The sequence below is a fragment of the Hesperophylax consimilis genome, chromosome 8, assembly GCF_061612785.1.
Source record: "Hesperophylax consimilis isolate HC1 chromosome 8, BYU_Hcon_1.0, whole genome shotgun sequence".
NCBI classification, from domain to species: domain Eukaryota; kingdom Metazoa; phylum Arthropoda; class Insecta; order Trichoptera; family Limnephilidae; genus Hesperophylax; species Hesperophylax consimilis.
Window position 1 is genome coordinate 24,701,830 of NC_142843.1, and position 22,805 is coordinate 24,724,634.

A 22,805-nucleotide genomic window follows, 5' to 3' on the forward strand; every position below is an offset into this window, starting at 1 on the left:
ATTAATAAAAATCCCTATTTAAGAGCTAGCTCGTGGTTGGTACCGTACCTATCTACCCAGAATTCTATATATATATTTTTTTTACTCTTCTGATAAAATGGGTCATCTGTCCATTAAAATTGTTTCAATCTCAACAATTTATTGCACAGTTTCTTAGTAAAATAGGTAAGTAAAACGCAGAAAAAATCGGAGACATCCCGGGAAGACATATCACATTCTTTGAGTGGATATAGCAGAATACTTAGTATGTATTATATTAATGTACACGAAGCTTGGGGTGTGTGCGACGTTCTATCATATCTTCTTACCTCTGCGGATAAGTGGCGTGATGGTTAGTTAGATCACTAAATGTTCAAATTATCGTTATTTTAGACCTTTGTAAAACGCCCCCGATATTTTAAAAGTAACCAAGTAGGACGTATTATTATGAATATCAGGTCATATTGGCACCTAAGCGACGATGTGTGTATTCATACTCCCAGAGTATTTCCAGGTTCTTTCACCTTATCTTACCTCTGGTTGATTGCCTTGAGACTCGTACATAATACGAAGTCAACTTCGGCGGAACATCTGCAAAACATAAATCAAGCGTATCAGCTCTGAATTTCCAACGGTAGGGTATCCGTATTGAATTACCATTATTTGCTCTCATTGAGTGTCTGCGGCGGTACGACCACGAGGAGATATATTCAGATACAATTTTTGATGCAGATCGGATTGCTCTGAAATAATGAGACGCGTAACACGATTTGCGATTGGGAATTTACAGAGCGTGTGGCTTGTCGTCTAATAGTTTCCTGCCGTTTCGATATAAGAAAAGGTAATTCAGAATGAACCAGATGTTTACATTTCTACATAATTATTCCGTAAATGATACACATGGCGAACTATCTCTCAGTTTTGAATATTCTTAGAGTACATTATTAACAAATGTTTAGAGGACAAGAATTTAAATGCAAATGGCTGCGATAGAATTCTGTGTTCCAGTTCACGCGAGGCCGCCAACACACCGCTTTTTATTATTAGGTGCAGGCAAATCGTTTTAAAGAGCGCACGTTTGAATGTATTTGTGTACTTCGATAGTATTTATAGAAAGAACGTGCCAAACTGGTACGAACTAGTTTGGAACACCTGCCCGCAGTCCCCTCTTACCTCGCAGTAGCCTCACAAAACAGTACACCACTACACAAGCAAGAATCTATTTATTTTGATTTATCCGTACCTACTTACAAACTCTCTATTAATTTTATTTATGTAAGTTATCTATGTGTTTACTTAGCTATTTGTTATCTCTTTTACAATGTTTAGATTATTGTTAACTGTTTTCTAATTAAAGTAAGTATTTGAATATTTAAACTGTGATATCCCAGAAAAATAGTTAAGAGGTTATTTATAGATGACACATATCAATAATGCAGGAATTGAGTCTATATTGTTGTAATTGATATAATAAATAAGTACTATTGCAACTTTAAGGTCGGGATCCAGAATAATTTCTACTGCTTGCTAAATCCAAAGGGTTTTGTTGACTTCAGAGTTTTATTTAAAGAGTTTGTGCGACAATCCCGCAGTTAAAACAAAATAGAAAACACACATAAAGCTGGCTCTACACTCGCGCGCGAAGTCGCGCCGTGAATATACGCCGCGATCCGCACGTGAACTGTGTCCATGTCCATCCACACTCGCAAAGCTTCAGTCTTGTTCGCGACTTTAAACCGCAAACCCTTTGTCGCGGGCCAAAAAACCGACAAAAATCGGGGAATGGCGCGAAGCGCGAATGCGAAGATTGCGAAGGCGTGAACAAGATCCACACTCGCGTTTCGCGGCCTTCGCGGCCGTTCGCGCCGCGAGTGTAGAGCGCGCAGATAAAAGTGTTTACCATTATGGTGTTTACATTTGTTATTTTTCTGTTTCTTTACTAAAACCCTGTCTTCCCTCACCAAATATTGATATTATCGATTTGGGAGTGGTCTCATTGGATAACCTTTAATATATATAAAATTCGAGACCTCCCTCGATCCAGTATGTAAACACGTATTTTACAAAAAACCTCCCTCTCCCCCTAGAGATCTTATTTTGGGCAGGCCCTGCAGATCTTCATTTTTACTGTCTAATGTATGGATAAAGTTTCATTAATGCACGAATTTTGTCATTTTAGTACTATTTTACCTGCACTAATTCTGAATATTACTATCCACAACGTTTGTTGATTGTACTAACTAATCAACCCGTAAAGTTCAATTTATTTATCTTCTTTTATTGACTATATTATATAATAGCTGTACGCCGCCACGCGTTTCTATGACTCAGTCTGTCTGTTCGGATAGAGAAACAATAGCGTGTGTTGCTTTTATGTCCAACAGATGGCGCTGTTTTTCAACAAAGCATGTTTGTCCAACAGGCGGCGCTGTTTTTCAAAAAAAGCTTGTTTTTACCTGTCGCAGGTGACATCTATATAATATAGGTAACTAAAAACATGCGCGTATTCCAATGCAACGTTGTGTCAAAATTTCAAAGCAATCGGCGAAGAACTTTAAAAGAGATTTAAAAGTTTGAACAAACGAACATTCACATTTTTATTTATATAGATAAACGATTCTCAGCTCAATTATTCCCTGAAGCTTGTTTCGCTCCCACTGTTCGTTTAGTGTAATACGGAATACGGCAATAACTTGTTAGACACGACCGAGAATAAGACAATCTACTTCATTTTCTACACATAATATTGATGGTAATGACGCCGCGGTGGATGTACTTGTATTCTGTTTCAATGGCTCTATTTGTATAAACGTGAGAACGCTTTCTGTTGTCGTATCAAAAGACACGATTTCTGAAATGGAAATTTTGCGTTGAATTTAACTTAATAATGCCATCAGATTCCTCCAGCGTACACAATTCCCAAAATAATAATGCAAATACATTTCAAATCTGATATTTGTTTTGCTTTTAAAATTCATGGACCGGTTATCATAATATCATTCTCCAATATATTTTGAAAGGATTCAAGTCCTTAAATATTTCAGTCATATAACTGTCAGACAATTTCAGAGATTTTTTTTCGTCTCGAATCTTTTTATATCATATCATTATTTTTGAAGTCGGCATGTAATTGATATTATTTTTTACCTATGTTCATACAATTGTCTCGTATAATGTTAAGGAAATTGGTGCAAATCGTATTAAAGCATGTAATAATAAAATAATTTTCTATTGAAAATCCGTATTTCTTGAATCCGGTAATAGAAAGTTTAGTTATCAAACACCTGAAGCTGCCTAGTAGTGTCAAATGCACTTATTCTAGAATTAATATCATTTCCTGGAATTAATAGTTTGTCAGATATCAAATTTATGAACGCCAGCAGCTTGTACTACTGGATTACGAATGTGTCCGTATTTCCCGCGACATATCAGATGGTAAGTAGTATAAGATATCAGATAACAATGTACAGAGGAATTTGTATTCCATGTTTCATGGAATAGATGTGAACACGGCACTTGTACCTATGTTATTTAAAGTGGATTTAAACTATGCAAGTGGGCTGTTAAAGTAATGTTCAATGCGTTACTTATTTCACGGAGATCTGGAAAACGATATGCACAGAGGGACACTGAGTGGACCTTTGATAAAATTTAAATATTAACATGCTTTGATACTCTCAGTAAAATAAATGGTCGTGATCGTTTTCGCGAAACCTTTTGAATGATCAAACGAGCGTCGACCCTTTTGGGATGACTTTTAAATATTCAACATTGCTAATTGCGTAATGTGTTTTCGGCAAATTTAACTCTAAATATCAAAACGTTAAAAGACGTGACTGAAAGCTTTTAACGATACAAACGGCCCCACTCTGTAATAACCTCGGGAGGATCTAAATTCACAAAGTGTCCCTCTTGTACTCGTACCTTGAACGTTTGTTTTGAAGACCCCGGGGTAGTGATTCTGTTATATTTATTACTTCGAAAAGTAAGTGTTTTTGTCAAACATCACAATCAGGAATACTTATTAGCCAAATATAAAAACGATCGCGTAGAAGAAAGTTTTCGATTTTAAAATAATATTTTTTATTTTTAATATCGTGAAGTTGTATTTTTACAAAATCGGGTCCCGGGCTGGTTGGGTGGGTAAGGTAGGTTACAGGTTATTGCACCGCGCTGCTTACTTAGGGTAAAGAATATCAACGTTTCACTAAATACTTTCTGAGGAGTTACGGGTGCAGGATAATTAAAAATAATTAAAAGGGAAGTTTTATCTTCGCGCCCGTTTCCGCGGGGGTCACCACGCACAAAAGGAAGTTGATGTACGTCAGATCCTCCTAAATCTGAATATATTAAACTTTTTACCGGGACGGACGACTTTGTGAAAAAGTTTACGATTGTCTTTCGAAAGGGGACTCTTTTTAAATCCTTTGACGAATCTTCCCATTCTTTCGGAATTAAAGAGGGGACATTTGCTTAGTTAATAACAAGAGGTGGAGAGGTATTGGGCAACTAATGTTAGTATTTTAATGAATTCCTATAATTATGAAAAAAAATCATCCCCGGTTATCCACTCCGACAATATTATAAACAACTTGTGTACATTATTGTCCACAATGTTCATTTTATTTTATGATAATATCGTATATAATATCATATATAATATCATTTAATGCATTTCCACCATGCATATTCTATCCAAACTTTAAAATAATCCCCTCTTTTCCATAATGCGTTCCCATGCATGTACATTAAATAAAACTTCTAAAGTTAAACATTAGGATGAATAATTATAATACCTAATTATTATTATTAGCTCGTAATGGAACATTGTTGAAATTTTTACAGTAAAGTATCACGTGCATCATCTTATTTATATTTGAATGATAATTTATACTGCTGACAAACTGCTTTGGCATTTTAGCGGTTGTTAGTTATATTGAAGAATTAAAAAAAACAACTAGTGTCGGACACAATATTTTGATAATAAAATGCTATTTATTATCTCTACTTTTTGTAAGTTCATATGCAGCCCCTAAGAAGGCGTGTCTGTGTTCGAGACTAGATATCTACTTGAATAAATAAGCAACAATATTCAAGGATACATGATTATGTGTCATCTAAGAATGCATCGTAGCGTAAAAATCACGTTTTGAGAATTCTTCAACATTTCCCCGCGTTCTTATTTCTCTTTACGCCGCGTCGCCCGTAAAGCTGTCTAGTAGTGTTTTAAGCGGGCGCATCTACAGAATGACAATGGCCGTATAATATTTTATTAACGATGAGCGTCTGCCGCAAACGGTAGGTTGCTTTCACGTGAAGTATATAGCCTTCATATTTCCAGAGAAACGGGCGTCCACGTCGAGACGCCTCTTATGCTATTAACATTGAGAGCCTCCTCGCGGCGTCTTTGAGAAATTTACTTAAACACTGTCTCGGAAGGTTGCCGCTTTCTTTTCCCCGCCAAATTTATGAGGAATTAAATCGTAATTAAGAGTGACTTTGATGGACAAATTTTACTCCCCCACCTCAAATTTAAGGCAGCTCATTTATAAGGAGAAGCTTTTTGGGAGAAAAGACTTTCTAAATTGATATGTTTTTCACAATACTGAATTGGAATCTAATTATTTTTGTTTGAGATGCTTTATTGTTTGGGAGAAATATTTCCGAATATTTCTTGGGCGAGTACTTATCTGACATTTTCAGAAGATTCTAGATGGTTATCTATTTATATTATGAACCTGCCTATCTAAAACACCAAGTACTGATTATACGCGGCAGTTTTAGGTACCTTTGGCGATTACATTAATTATTATAAAATAAGAGTAGACGAAATAAAAGCTTAAAGTCGAACGCATCTTAATTTGTTGTCATAATACATTTTTGACAGGTATTTCCTTATATAATGTAACTATATATTTATTGACAATTACCGATTAGATTGACTCGTTGTACTGGAAAGACAAAGATCCTGGGTTCCATTCTCAGTTGCGACCTTTACCTTTTTATTTTCTGTGTTTTCTTCTGTTTTTTTTGTTTCCTTCAGATTTATTATTATTATTATTTTCAATTATAGGAGACGGTTGACGTAAGGTTCCCGTGAGCATTTAGGCCATAGGCCCATTGTGCTATCTCTCATTTTACGTCATTCCCTTAACAGTAATCCGGTCCCTTTTATTGAGTCTCAGGGTTGTCATTGGATATGTGGCTATGTCTTCTGGTTCTACAATGTCTCTTCCCAGGTATCTGAGCCTGGTTCCCAACAGGGCGGGATATTGGCACCAAAGTTGAATTGGATTCTCTTCATCCTCTTGACATTTCCTGCATCTGTTGGTGTTTTCCACTCCCAACAACTGCATGTGTCTCCTGAGATGGCAGTGTCCCTTTAGAAGTTTACCAGTTCCCTCACTGAGTTTCTATCCATATTGAGTAGTTGTCTAGTTCGCCTTGGGTCTGGTCCGTTAATACTCTACTTTGCATTTCCTCATTCCAGGTGCCTTTCCCTTTCTCCTTCCTCCCAGTGCCGAGATTTGACCCACCTTTCAATATGTATTTTGTTGTGGCAAGCTGCTGCTCCTACTGCCGGCTTGGATGCCGCAAGTGATGCTTTCGTCCCTTTCATTGCTAGTCCATCAGCCCGCTCATTGCCCTAAATTCATTTATGTATTGTTGCCCGAGTTATTTTATTGATGATAGCAAGTTCTTTAAGAATGGTCCTGCGTTCCATCACCAGTCTGGAGTCGCATCAGTTACTTTACAGTGCCATTAGGGCTGCCTGGCTATCAGATCATATGCCTATGTTCTTATTCCTGTACCCGATTTGTATGTTCTCCTGTGCACAAGCTAAGATGGCCTCTATCTCAGCTTGAAATACATTGCGATGTGTTCGTAGAGGTAAGTTCCCTCTTGGGACCTTCTAAACAGACCCCGGGCCCTGTTACCTCCTCCATCTTGGACCCATCTGTGAACCAGATTAGTTCCTGTTTGTGGTAGGACCTGGAACCGTTTGGAGTACGTCACTCTAAACTGCTGTCTGAAGAAGTATTCAGACTGTTTGCTGTCCTGCCTCATTCCACCTGTTGGACTAATTGCCCTCTGTGTCTTATTATTTTCTGTGTCTTGTTCTGTTTTATGTTTCGTTCAGATTTATTAATATTATCTTGTTCTTCAATAATTTATTTATTTGTTTTTATTCCGAGAAGTTTGCATTATTTTATGTATCATGAATGCACTAATAGTTAGGAACATGGTACGTCGTAATTTTAAATTATTTGAATTCCATAGGAAAATAAAAAGTTTTTCAAACTTATTAACTCACTACGGTCACAAACTGGTTGCCTCTGTAATAAGCACTTGGTAAATATATACAAAAATACCTATGATACGCTTCAGGCGGAGTTAAATTCGCAACCTCAGGAATCAAATAGTAATTTATGATAAATTAATGATGATTCCAGAATCATGTAGTTGGTTTATTTGTTTTTCGCGAACACTTAATTGCCAGCATTGTAGAATTAAGTGGCCACTTTCCTCGGCCAGGCATGAAAAGAATTCCTGGTTTATGTTCCTCGATTGGGCTTGTGGCTTGTATCGCGGACGGCGGCACGATAACATGACCACTGCGGCTGAATAAATCTTTCAGTAAAACGCCTAGAATAGTTGTTTGGGCAATAAACTGACAGTGGTGTTAAGCATATTGCATTCTCAGAGACAAGGCGCGAAGCTCGGATGGCTTAGCCGAACTGGAAGTCATATTATTTCTGAATTGATATCTCGAAATACTGAATTTGTATATAATTAATAACCTGCTAATTAACATACTCCGTTTGACTTGCGCAATGAGAAAAAGGGTACCCACGCCTGTGATCTTAAGATAATATATTTCTGAAATTGGGATATGGGCATACAAGGTAATTCTGTAATACGTTTTTCATTTCATGACGAATTGACTCCTTTTTTATTTTATATAACTGCCTGTGTTAACTCAATCTGATACGTAAATGTTCCATAAACCTTAGGTAATTAGAAACAATTTAAACTGTGTGTGAAATTTCTGTTTAATACTAAACTAATTATATTCTGACTAAGGGTAAAATTTATTTGTTATTTAGTTTGTTTTTATTTTTTTTTGTTAAATACAATTAAGTAGTATTGGTTTTTTTCCTTTCTTGTTGAGTTGGCTTTTTCGGTTCGGTGTCCTGAGCCCTTGACACTTTTTGAGTTTAAGCCTAACACCACTAGATGGCATCTCAGATAGTTGACCCTACCCCAGCAGCCCACCCCCTCCCTCTTGCACCACCCCCTTTATGCCCTCGCCCTTCCATATCTGGGCGGATTTAGGACCGAAGCGTGAGCGTGCATTCAATTACTAGGCATAAAGTACAGACGTCCTCCCCGCCCACTGCCTACCCTCGACTGTAGGTACACTGTACAGGGTTGTAATGTGAATAGTTGAAAGTAACCCTTGAATAACAATATACAACTTGAGTAGTAAAAGACTGTTATATTTATATTATTAAATTTATATTACAAAATACTTCATTTTAACCCTTCGGGCTAATTTGTTCGCTTTTGGGAACAACTCATATGGTCTCATAGAAATCGTTGTATATCTTTTACTCCCGTGGTGAGAAGTATGATCTAAACGGTGTCAGAAAAATAAATCACCACGCTTTATATTCAAATCCAGAAGTTAACCACGGAAGAATTAAAATGTACATTTTTACGAAACGTAAATTTGACAAATAATTACGATGCTTTCTGATTTTTTTATTAATTATTTTTATATGAAACGACAAAAAAGAGTGTTGACTATAACGTTTGTAATAAATTTGTCTAATAATATCCGTATTTTTTTATAAATTGTTTTGTTATCAGTAATTTTAATTACAAAAACGTAAAGTGAACCATTTTCTATAATATTTCATTTCGCTTTCAAAATATAAGTATATTTTTACTTTTTGTAATTTAATTTGAAATCTTATATTATCACCTTTCAAAAGCAGTTTTAAGTTTTTGGATATGTTCAGAATTATTCTATTTATTTGGATTTTATTGTAAAGCGGAAATACTTAGACCTTATGTTTAAATATGTGCTGCGGAGTTAAGAGGTAATAAAAAAATGATATGCTTATAATGTTTCCAAAAAAGCAAATGGTTAGATAGTTTAGGATAGGATAGCTGTCGAAGTAACAAGTGAAACTTACCATACAAGCGATTGCGAAAATTGAGCAACATCTTTAGTTTGTGTCCTTTGATTGTTTACATTTTGTTATTAATTATCCCATCCTTTATCCTATGTGGAAATAATTTCATTGTCATCCCGATAAATTTTTTTAAAAAGATCTGTCTTTACTGTAAAGTTAATAAAATTCGTATAGACGATTTCTTCCTTACATTTACCTCAATTATGCAACATTTTTGGGGGTATTTGTCCTACTTACTCCGAAGTTGAGTCTGTTATGTTGCCTTTGTATTAGTTGTGTTTAAATAGTTCTGTTATCTATTACATTTCCGATAGGGAATTCCATAGTACCATTAAATTCTAGCAGTTGACGACTGTGTGGCATTCAGATAAAAATAAAACGAATCATGCTGTGTTAGATCACAATTAATAATTAGGTAATAGATGAATTCAGTTTGACCCTTCAGTACATTCATCACATTGGTTCAAATTGCAATATTTTCTGTGTATTTCAAATGCGCTATATACAGCTTTTTTTTAATTTTCCGTAAAAAAATACTGTTTTAGGTACTAAATGAAATTATCTTTTCGGTGTGTGCATTTAAAATAAACATTACTATTTATAAATAATAAAATTTTAATATCAAATGAAAAATGTTGTCAAAAACACCAACCACATTTTTACTTAAATATTTTACCCCAATCATAGAAAAATTGAGAAAAAAATTGAAAAACATTAGAAATAATTTGTAAAATTTAACCGATTGTTACGATAGCGGCGCGAATTATGAATTATTCATTTTGGCTAATCTTAGGATTTTATTGATCCAGTATAAATATTTGAGGCAAACTCAAATCATATATTTGTTATTTCTCTTTCTAACGTCAAAAAAATGTATTTTCGCATGATAGAAAAAAAGACAAAAATACATTTATAAAATATGGACGCCCGGTCATATATGACCCTCTAACGCTGGAGGGGTTAACACGGTGATGTTCTATAAACCAATGCAATATATTACCGTTGTATTGCAGGAATTTTTTCCTGTGTAATTAATATTCTAGTAATATTGAGAAAACAATCTGAAATTGTTTGCTTATATTAACTATTGTGGTCGCTATTAGTACATTAATTAAATATGAATATTCAGATGTTAGTATGCATCGCGTATTAAACAACAAAAAATAGTATTTGGTTCTTAGTCCGTTGTACCCTCTGAATGCCGCCCTGCACTGGTGACGGAATGTGGGCAATGCAAATAAAATTCAGTATGGGGATGGCGGGGCGCAGGCTTTTTCGTAATGCGTCATTGGTAGGAGAGGTTTGCTAAAGAGGCACCCGATTGTATCGCCCGGACTTTGGACCCCGGACCCTGTGTCCCGGGTCCTGTGCAAACATTAATTTATTGTCATTATTTATGCCGCTGTAACAATTTAAAACACGCCAACACAAAAATGTTATATGCGAAATCCGTGTTTGACTTATCTCGTGATCATTCCCTTGTAAGCATTATCTTGTATTGCACGGTGGGATTGTTGGTATACGCACATGGCCACAGAGTACAGCAGAATTCAGTGTAATAACTCTTGTTTTTGATAGGAGTAACAATCTGGGTATGTAAGATAAAATCATTTTTGTATGGAAAGCAAAATATTGCTGTGCGTACACCGTTTGATTTTAAAACCAAAATATCTGCCCTACTCAGAAAAATGTATATACCGTTGTACAACGGAAAAAAGCTACTATTGCTATTTTATGAATCTCTTCATTGAAATTGGTAATTTCGGTTGGAACGGGTTTGATCCTGATAAACTTTTAGTAAATTACGAATATATTATTATAATGTCGGAACACGTGTTCATAAAAATCCGAATATTTTATTTTACATCGCCTTGTATTTGCCTTAATAAATATGTCATGACGATATGCGAAAATTTTATTTAAAGTGGCATATTCAAATATTTTCAATGTCAATAATTAATGTCACCACCATTCATTTCCTGACCTCCGTGGTTGGGGTCAGGCTCTCGACTAGCAAACTGGAGGTCGCGGGTTGAAATCCCGGCGTGCGCAAGTAAATTTTATTTTATTAATTTGTGTTATTTCACAATTTACTCATTTAAAACAATACATAGTGTATTTGCGGTACGTTCCTGAGTAAAAGATACTCTCAGTATCGTCCTGGTGTAAGACCACCATATAGAATTGAAATGTTGCTTTGAAATGGCTTTGGCCGTGTTTGGTGACCAGATTTTAATAGCCAAGTACTTACAAACCTCCTTCTTTCCCATATCCTCCCTCCCACTACCTTCGGCCTCACAACATACTCCAATTATCGTTGTGAGCAGTTGGGACTCTTGTGCGGTTTCACAAAAAAAAATAATACAAAAAAATGATTGAGCGTAGCGAAGTACTGTTTCAACTTGACCGTTTGGAATTTCATCTGTCTATAAATTTGTTTGTGTGTTCCGTTACCGGTATATGTTAGTGACCGTGTTGGATACTACCTGTTTATCCCACCAGAATTCGCAATCAATATTATGGTATCTAGTATCTAACTGTCTGAAGAAAGTTTGAAAAAAAATTTGTCATTGCGATTGTGACATTTTTTTGGACCTATTTCTTACTTGGAATAAAAATATGTTACACAAAATATTTATGGTTTATTATGAAATAGGCGGGTACTTTAAGTACCTACTTACGAATCTTAAGATTTTAGAGGAAATTTTGGTTATTTATCAAAGAAGAGAAAATTAGAAAAATACTTTTTTGGACGCGAGGTTCACTGTTCACAAAACTACTAGTAATGCCATATCATTTTTTATAGGCTGCTATCATTACGAAGTAGGCTATTTAAGAGCTCAATTCGGTGATTGTTCCGCATCCACACAATTTTTTGGATCTCCTCGAACGATGCAAAATTGGCTTGAAAACTTCTCCACTTCTAAACCACCGGGTTTTTCAGATGTAGACTCGTAAAACTGCCGTTACGAGTTACGAGTCAATAGTAAATATTACATGATTAGTTTTCGTATTTGTTTTATTTTTTATCACGAAAATCTACGAATTTAACTCCTCTGTGGTGACAATACCATTAATATAAAACGCAACTACCTACTATGTTTATTGTGATTTCAAACCCAGACCCAGACCCAGACGAATATAATATAATATAAACCATTATTAAAACCTATTCACAAAGATGATTATTTTATGCTTTTCGTATTTGGTTAGTATGTATACCTAGTATAAAAAAAATTATCAAAATGTTTTTTGAAAAATCTCCATTTGTGTTATTATACAGGGTTTTCCAATAAGAAGTGTTATTTTGAATAGCCCGCTATTTCGGTAGATGTTACTTTTGAATCTGTCACTTTTGACATTTGACAAGTAGAAACTACGCCATTAATAAAAATGGAACGATACACGCTTCAACAACGCAATGAAATTATTAAAATTCACTTGAGTGAATCAAATGAAAATCATCTTGTGTGATGAGGCCCATTTCCACCTCGGTGGCTTCGTCAACAAGCAAAATTGTCGCATCTGGGGCTCGGAAAACCCAAGAGTTATTTGTTAAAAAGCCTCTCTATCCTCAACATGTGACTGTTTGGTGCGGTTAATGGTCTGGCTGAGTCATTGGACCTTAATTGTTTGAAAATGAGGCTGGAGCAACAATTACGGTGAATGGATCGCTATCGAGAGATGATTAATGATTTTTTATGGCTGGAATTGGATGGTATTGATCTGGACAACGTTTGTTTTCAACAAGACGGCGCTATGTGCCACACAAGCAACGAAACCATTGATCTTTTACGATTGAATATAAAAATAACAACTGTTATTGGAAAACCCTGTATATATATACAGCATTTAATAAAATCTTTTAAAAAATATGATTATGAACTCGCCGTTCGTGTTTTTGTATATACACAACATAAAAAAAAAAGATTATTGTAAATTCCCCGTTTGTGCCTTTTGTATTTCGATAAATAAAATATAATAAAATCTTAATTCTATGTCCAAAAATATGAATTTTAAACTACCCGTTTGCCCTTTCTGTTTTTTGGATATAATGTACGAAACTAAAATCTTCCCACAAATATGATCTGTTTGTGCTTTCCGTACGTATTTGAATATATAGCGATATATACTAAAATCTTTCCATAACGATAATTTGTAAACTCCCCGTTTGAGTTTAGTGTATTTACGAGGTTGTTTGTATTATTTCCAGGAAGCTCTCGAGGCTCGGATCCGCCTACTGGAACAACGACTAGAGGCGGAAGCTTTGAGCGCTCAGAAAGATCGACTGGCTGTGGCCAGACTTCAGCATCAACTTTCTAAGGTAAGCTTTTCACGCAAATCTGAATTGCTGAAAGTGTTGTATTGTGAATTGTGTTGAATTTATTTGTGCGCGGCGTCGAGTAGGTCAATCCTTTTCCGACATAATATTTTGTTAAAATAATCTCTCAAGTTCCATATTTTCCGGAAATTATGTTGATTAATTAACTAGAGATAGATTAAGATATAGTTTTACAGTCAACTTTAATTTGCAATAAAAAAATATAACTTTTTTTAGACCACTTTAATTTTAATTACACTGTACTGGTTTCGGAAGCACCCTTCCTTCATCAGGAGAATATTAAAACTGGAAAAAGAGTTTTAATATTCTCCTGACGAAGGAGGGGTGCTTCCGAAACCGGTAGAGTGTAATTAAAATTAAAGTGGTCTAAAACAAATTTATATATTTTTATTGTAAATTATGACGAGCCATAAAGTAAATGCTTATTACAAATATGTAACTTTAATTTGATAAAGATAGGTAGTTGTTTGGTTCCTCATATATCTTGACAATAAAGCAAAAAAAAAAACAATATACCAAAATGTCTCGTTAATTCGTCTGGGATGAAAATCATTGTTCTTACACCTTACTAATGATGTTGGTATGAGTAATAATAACAAGTCATACCAAACAGGAACAGGTATGTGGAGAGATGAAGAGAAAAAATTAAATCAGGAAGAATTTGTGTGCAGAGATGAAGATAAAAATATTTAACCAGGAATAATTTATTTGGGAGATGAAGAGAAAAAAATAAAATCAATAAGTACACGAAGCTCACGAATTGTGATCGACAAATAAGTTTTGGTCGATTTTACAAAATTTGCATAGATTATCTGGAATTTATAGATTAGTAAAACAATTTTCTGCTCTCAGCGTTACCATGAGATACATATCCTCGAAATTCCCGAATAAATTAAATAATATGAGAGTACCTAGTGCTCCTTTTTTTTACAATCAAAATCTCGATCGAAGCCGGCTAGTAGTGTGGTAGTGATTTATGAAACAAAAATTATTATGCTTTAATTATGTTATAGGGTGTCCTCATTATACCGTTTAAATTATTTAAGTTAAATGCAAGTAATTATATCTTCTCCTGATCTGTTTTGTAAAAACCTGATATGACTGAATAAATTTTCTCTCTAATTGAAATTCTTTCAATTCAGATTTTTTGTTCATTTTGTCTGTGTTCCAAGCAGTGTGCACCGAAGTGTCTCGAACACCTCTCAGAGCTGTATTATTTAATATAACGTCGAGAATAAAAATATAAACAGTTTTGTACCGCGAGTGCCGCTCGCACTGGTAAAAAAGAGCAAATGGAAGTTTAATTCATTAGCATGGCGGGAGTTTTATGTAAACGGCGTTCGCTATTTTCTAGAACCGAGAAAAAAACGGAGGAATTATTCAGCAAAGAAGAAGGAATTTGAGACCATAATAAATCTCATCCGCACAATTTCCTTACATCGCACGCTCGCGGGAAACCGGAGGAATATTGGGAAAATGAGCCACTTACATTGTTGTTTTTCGAGTCACGAAAGATTTCCAAGACTTTTCAATCAATTTTTAATTTTAAGATTTCAAGATATTAATATTTTTCTCCAAGTTAGGAATTCACCTGTTTTTGGAGAAAATTTTTGAAAACATGAATTTTAGGACGGGTTGTTTCGCAGAACTTGAATAGAACCTTCACAAAACATTAAAATAAACTTTGAAATTTGATGAATTGTTCAAATTTTGCAAAAGAACACACCAAAGATATTAGAAGAACTCTAATATCTTTGGAACACACGTCCTTAGATAGAGTATAGTATAATTTAGAAAAAAAAAACGGAAAAATTATTTTCAGACATTCATATTAATATATAAATTAAAAAAAGAGCAATTTGTTGTTGTTGAACCAGCTGCCAGTTCTGTCGAACTGTCAAAATGCTTTAATAACTTCGAGTTATATTTTTTTATATGTTTTTTCCAAACCATAACAGGGTATAAGATCGTATAAATAATTTTAATAATTAAGATTAGTTTATAATAATTTTCAACCTCACTGACAAGTTTTAAAAATTCTCATCAGAAGCAACCAAGTGTTGCATAATAAATTACTTCATAAAATGGTGACGTCACGAATCGGATTTTTTAATTTGTTATTAAAATGTAATTTATTTCCGTTTTCTAATAAATATCATATTTTTTTTTTTTTTTAAAAAGAAAGACAAACATTCCCGGGTTACGAATAACCTGAAAATATTTGAAAATCTCCTACTACCGCCACAGTAAGCTCAAAATGTTGCTTGTGTTGTGATGGAGGACTTAGCCAGCCGAGGAATTGAACACACTACGCCTGGGTGGGACCCAAACGCGATGTCAACTCGGCAACCGACCGGTCATATTTACATACATAATTTGTAAGCTAATAAAAATTGCATGCAAGTGACCCATTCCCGTTTCTCGAGATGTCTCTTTCTGTTGTTTTTCCTGCGGCAATACAATGGGATACTTTATACGGCCATGCTGCTAATGGTTTGAGTTATGGTTTCCGCGGGTCCCGAAAGTAATACTTTGTTCTTATTTAATGGACTTTTGTCATCGAAACCCATGTTAAATGAAACGGAAATCACACGGATTGATTGTAATTAAGAGCATCGGAAATAACCACCAGTAATGTCAGTAAAACGCAACCTTAATGATGTATCACGTGATATATCTACACGGAGAAAAATGATCCTGTTAAAAAAGTGACAGCATGCCAACTTCCTGATAAAATATTGGTCTTTCAGAATATATCGAGAACACGTGTTCTTTCCCTAATAGATATCATGACGGAATACGACAATAACAGTATGTTAATATCAATATCAGTATTTGTATGAACACGTGTTCCGCCGTCCTCATAAAACATTCGCTTTTGACTGATACTTCGTTAAGAGGAAGCTACAAGCCAAAAATGTGTATATTATTGGTATGCCTTTTATTGTAGGTAATAAATAGGCATTAAAGTGTAGAAACGTTCGATTTCAAGCACGAAACTGGTTTTTATTTACTGTGTAAATAATTTTATAAGAAAGCAAAAAAAGTTAATCAAATGAAACTGTTACAGATAATCTTAGCTATATTACTGTATTTTTTAAATGTTCTTTCCTTTATGCGTTCATACATTTCTATTAAAAAATATATTTTTTATTAGTTTACATTTATATTTTTAATTGAGTAATTTATTTTTTAATTTGTATTCTACTAAAGCGAAACGAAAGGAAAACCTTCAATTTATCTAAAGCACATTTTTTGGTATTCATAATGTACACCAATTCGTTATAAAGATTAATCAAAATAGTGATTTGGCATTAAGCTTCGCCTTAAGAAATCTTTCAATTCATTCGTTATAGACCTGCAGTCTCATTTGCAACAGGAAAAGAATAATGTGACTAGATTTTTAATAAATTAACAGTATTTCAAATTAGTAAGTTTTGTCCGTATACGTTCACCAAAATACATTATTAGCCTTGCAGATTTTTATACTTACTATTTTGACGTAAGTTTGATAAATTTTCCTTGCTCGTAGAAAGTTTAATAAATATGGTATGTTTATTCCATTGGTGTGTATGGAAGAAGCTGAGTACGACGTCACATTACTGCAGCACTTATTAAATATTAAATATCAGCAAATATTAAATAACCACGGATTTCATAAAAATTCAGCGGCAGATATGTTTCATCGTATATAGAGGAAAACGTAAAGGTATTAAATAAGACATCTCGGAGGAATGGCAGTTTGCAGTTCAAATACATATCTCTTCCGTCTGAAGTTCTTCTCCAACCAACACTTAATATGGGAACCCTAATTCTTTTTCATTTGTTAGTTTGTTGGTTTAAGGTACCGTAGTAAGCGTTCAAACAGAAGAAAAATATGCTTTGAAAGGGAAAGGTGCAAATACGTATTTAAATGAACTAAAAATCGATTACAATTAATAGGCGCAAGCGAAAATATTTAATAAAGCATGACTTCTTTAAAATAGATCAAAAATCTGTAAACAAATGTCAAGTAAGTAGCAAAAGAAACACTATTAATATTTTCGTACCTACAATACGTTAAATATCACTTCCATATGATGTTTTTATAATTTCTTTATATTTTTTGTCGGGGAAATTTCATATAATTATATTTTCAGTTCGGCAAGTGTAAGTTAAGAAATAACATATTTTTTTACTAGTTTAAACGTAAGGTGTTAAAAGGAATTATGTTATAACTCGGTAGAAATTCGGAATGTGGGGTCTTAACTAACCATCACATCTCTAAAAAAACTCTGTCTTGGCACACACTCCTTGCCTCATTCACATTCATACATCGTCTCAAATATACTCTTCTATTATTCTGACTCTTGACATGACTTCATCTTCTTTATCACCTCTTCCTCGGGCGTCCCCGACTACTTATAACATTCACATTTGCGTCATATATATATGTATGTAAGAGTGCCTTACACTCCTTTCTTCGTTCATTCACTCTATGTCCAGTCGGGGTCTTAAGTCAAGTAAAAACGTCCTTTAGAAACCGGTGGATAGTGGAAAAAAAATCGTGTTTTATTCAGTCCGATTTACCAAAAGACTTTCACGAGTAAACCTGACGCTTAGTAAAAATCTCTTATCGTGTACATGTTTTTATTCATAAGCATACCGCATAATCAGGCCACTTGTGCTGGATGCCCTCTGCGACTTGAAGCACCCCGTCCCGACCAGAAGTCCGTTTAGCGAGCGATAGAATGCGCTTTTAAGTGGCGATTAACTGCAAAAAATTCGCTAACAATACGAAACGGGCAAAAAAGATGACAAAACCTCCGCAGTCTGGCCAAGGGGGATATTTGATAGCCATTTGAGAGGATAAATGGTATCTAATAAGAGAGAATTTGAATAAAATGGGTTTCTTTTCAACTTTCAAGTCTAGTTAAAAATAGTAACGTTTTTGTCATATTGAATTTTAAATAAACAAATATTCTTTTCAATGTCTTTTATCATTGAATAAAGGGCGAAATAATAATTTTAATATTTAATTTTCCAATTAAATAACTTAAACCGTATTTAGTGACCAGATCAGAAAAGCCAGTTACTTCCTAACCTTGCTCCTTTCTACCTCATTCTGTTTCCCTCTCCGTTCAGCCTCGCAACATAAATAATTGGGGAAACCATTACATTGGGGATTTTGTGCGGTAATCACATACAACATTTAATTCACAACTGAAAATTGTCCATGAATATCTGAAGTTTAAATCAATCGTAATATGAATTTTCAAATCTCCGAAGACCAGATCCTACTACCAGTTTATATTTAAAATCTTCGAAGACCAGATCCTACTACCAGTTTATATTTTAAATCTTCGAAGACCAAATCCTACTACCAGTTTATATTTCACCGCGCCAATATTTGGTGATAATAAACGGTATTCTAAAATTGCTCGATAAATTATTATAAATAGCCCAACATCAGAAGCGATTATCACTAGGTACAGCGTTAACTTTATTAAGGGTTCATTGTTCTCAGCGTATTATGCTCGGTCAAAATTTGCAAACAAATTACTATCCACAAACTGATTCGAAATGGGCAAGTTGCATTTCTCTGACGGTGCCTCCGGCAGGCAATTCGCTAACTAAGTTAAGTGCACGCTGCTGGTACGAATAATATGGGTAGCATCTGCGCTACCTTGCTCCCCTACGATTCTGGAAATTATATGAAATTAATGCAATTTCTCCTATTTCCCAAAATGCAAGCCGTCTGCGCAGGCCGGAACCGGAAATGGCATCGTATAGTACGTGGGAAAACTAACTTGCAGTTTCCTCTGGCTTATCGTTAAGGTTATATGACGACCTGGATAGGATTGGTTAAGTGTTCTTTTACCGTTACGGCAGTCGCAGTTTGCAGTACAGTCGCAGTTCGCAGTACAGTCGCGGAAGTTAGCTTCATATTCAAACGACGCTACGTAGCGACGGTTACAAAGGAACGATGATTGTTTGTTTAGAACCATTCAATTCGTGTTTTCGACGTTCACGCTATTTGATTATCTATGTTAAACCAACGACAAATGGCAAGTGATATATAATCGGTCCTGGTTATGTGTTTGTTTTGAAAGGCGCTAGTATTAAAGTTTCATAATTAATTATTAGTTCCAATAAGTACTAATTTCATGTTTTCTGAACCATGTTTGTGACATCCTCAATTCTCACTCCCTACGGGATCTTCTGCTTTGTGGTAAGTAATTACAAGCAATTGCTTTATTTTAATTTAGATCTCGATTAAACTATGGGTGACCCAAACCACTTGGGGTGACATATTGCCGAGGTGTTGATTAACGAAAAAAAGATTTCAGGAGCGGCGGTTCCCATACCCGCCTCCCAAATATTAACTATTATAAACTATTTAGATTGTGTTTAAAGTCATTTATTCGGCAAGAATCTAACTAGCGATCTTATTTTATAAACTTGAAATAAAAGTGTGTTTTTTTAAAAGAAGACAAATTTTGTTGAAGAGAACAAACACATAATTTATTTTTCCAACAGATAAAAATATGATAAACTCTTACTTCCCCTCGTTCTTCTGAAAGACACAAACAAAAGAGTAACACGTGTTTTCACTCGAGACGCATACTTTCCATATAATTCAATTTACTTCCCACAGACAAGGATAATAGTCGTACCGTACCCCGGCTGCCGAATAAACATGGCTGCATATCGCCAACACTACCTTGTTATGATTACATCTGCGAGTAGGGGTGGTATTCTCACTACCGTTCTCCGGTGTGATTTCATGCAAATTGTTTAAGTTATGCATAGCGCCTCTGCCTTTAATAAAATTATTTACCTCGATACACGTTTAAATCCGGTAAGGTTATTAATTGAATTGTAAACCATAAATTCTAACATGTGAAAAAGCAATAAAAAAATAATCAATAACAAGAATCAATTTGATTAATTAATAAAATGATCAAAAATACTAATTAAGATTGTGTGTCTATTTGTAAATTTGTTTTGTATTTAAATTAAATTTTCAAAATTGAACTCATTGTGTGAAGGATTCAGAAAAGCCTTAAAGTAGAAATCTACCTAAAATATATATATAAATATATTTTAATAACTTAATGAGTAAAACCAAATTGTAATATTTAATTATTGAAGACAATATTAGCGATCCTAAACGAAAATTTGAAAAAAGACTTAAACACAGGACCCTTACCTTTGCCGGGGCACCGCTGTACCAACTGAACTAATAGGACCCTATATCATTCGGTCATATTTAACTGTATCATACTTCCAATAAGAACTACCAACATTGTCTTCATTTTATGACCGAAAGAGATAGGGTCCTATTAGCTCAGTTGGTAGAGCAGTGCCCTGGCAAGACAAGGGTCCTGGGTTCAAGTCCTAGATGTGACCTTATCGTTTTCTGATTTTTCGTTTTTCATAATTTCGTTTAGGAATCGCTAATATTATCTTCAATAATTCAATATAATATTTTAAAATTGTAATATCCCGTGATTTTTCACTGATATTCCCTAGGCTATAAATAAAAAAGCACACCTGTCTGTGTTACATGAAATGCTTAAAATGCATCATAAATGAAAGTTTCACAAACGTATTCCCCATTACAAGAGATAAAAGTTTATAAAATGTGAGTACGTCGTGGCTTGCCATAATAAAATAAAATGATACGAAAACTTAGCTTCTACCACCAAATTTACTCTTCCTGTAGGAGAAAGAGATCTTTCAATTCGTCGCTACTTTACTTGTTATGAGATTTTGCACTACATTTTTTCTCTACTTAACTTATCAAAAGTTAACTACTAGATTTTTTTGACGTTTCCTAAGCAGCCTCTCAACCCCAAGCCCAAACCCACTTATCAAACCACCTTTACAAACGTAACGCAGCAGCGATGAAATCCGTAGATTTCACTGTTTTGCAAAGGGAAACTAAGCCCCTCTATTTCCTCCATCCCTTTCGAGTGGTTCGGGCCTCCCTTATAGAAAAACACTTTCTAGCTCTAAGCTCGTCGACTTCTTTCCTGGGGTAGTTCCGCCCATATCTGACCGTCTTAACGGACCATAAAAATACCAACGGATAGTTAAGTGTAGGGTGGAGGAAAGATAAATAGAATGATGTTTTATCTGAGGAGTAGCGAACGCCAAACTAGCCACCTTACCTGGAGCTGAGAGATGCGGCCTGGTGTCTACTGCCTTGGCTTATGCTGGAAAGGATGGTGTCTATGACCGCGGAACGCTTGCCCTCGATTTATTTCAATGCTTTAAGAGTGTTTTAAGCCAATGCGGGGCAGGGTGTTTCCCGCTTACAGAGTGCACTTCTGAAAGGTTGAGTTTCCACTGCACTCTCATTAAGTAAGTTACTAATTTAACCTTATCGTATTCAATTTTATTCCTTACATAAAAAGTTATAAAATTAAAAATTGATACTTTAAAATTACAGTAAAGAAAATATTGTAAAGAATTTTTATTTAATATTTTATGAAATATCTTCCATTAAGCTTCTGGGAAACCTTATATCAAAGAATGTTGAAAAGCAAAGGCCTTATTTGAAGATCCCTTTTTCTCCCAAGGCATTAGCATTTTTCTAGCATCAAACGTTTTTCACATGAAAATCTTCGGTATTTATTCTGAGACAGCTTCACGAAAATTATGTTTTTATTCGATATTTATGTATTTTCTATAAAGAAGGAGTGGGCAGATATTTCTAAGAATTTCTTTGCTCCTATTATTCTCGATTTTGGTAAAGAAATCGTACATATAGAAATATCCATTACAATATTTTGTTAGATGTAAAAAAAATATTTCTTTTTGCTGGAAATATGATAACATCTTGTACAAATGTGTTTCAATATATTTTTAATAATATGAACTATTAAACCCATTAAACCCACTAAACCCATACTGTAATAATGATCATGCGCAGCGATATTTATATACGGATTACACTGGATGGCTTAGTTCGACAATAGTTTAAATTAACCTTCTTAGTTGATCTGAACTTTAACGTTGAGAAATTAACTCTAACTTAGATTGTAAATAACCAATTAGATTCGTAGCGATTTTCCTTTTGGGTAAAATGTGCATTTATGTTAAACAATTTCATTTATTTATAATTTTTATTATTAGTTATTTTCGGTTTTGTAAGGCAAATGTACTAGACAAAATGAATCAAATATTATTACGACAATGTATCGTCCTCTTTGGTATCTATAGTAAAATGGTTGAATCCATGTTTTTGGTTTATCCTTAGTAATTAGAAATAGTGGAACTATACGTTCAGTATC

The 22,805-nt window shown here is 34.5% G+C and overlaps 1 protein-coding gene across 3 annotated transcripts in view; it reads left to right on the forward strand.

Moving 5' to 3' along the window:
* Positions 1-22,805, forward strand: part of LOC149421772 (uncharacterized) — a 580,320-nt gene that overhangs the window by 289,440 nt on the left and 268,075 nt on the right. For all 3 annotated transcript variants that reach the window (XM_089635090.1, XM_089635091.1, XM_089635092.1), the window contains exon 4: positions 13,396-13,506. In XM_089635090.1, the coding sequence (XP_089491216.1) occupies positions 13,396-13,506 (111 nt within the window). The remainder of the gene's footprint in view (positions 1-13,395; positions 13,507-22,805) is intronic.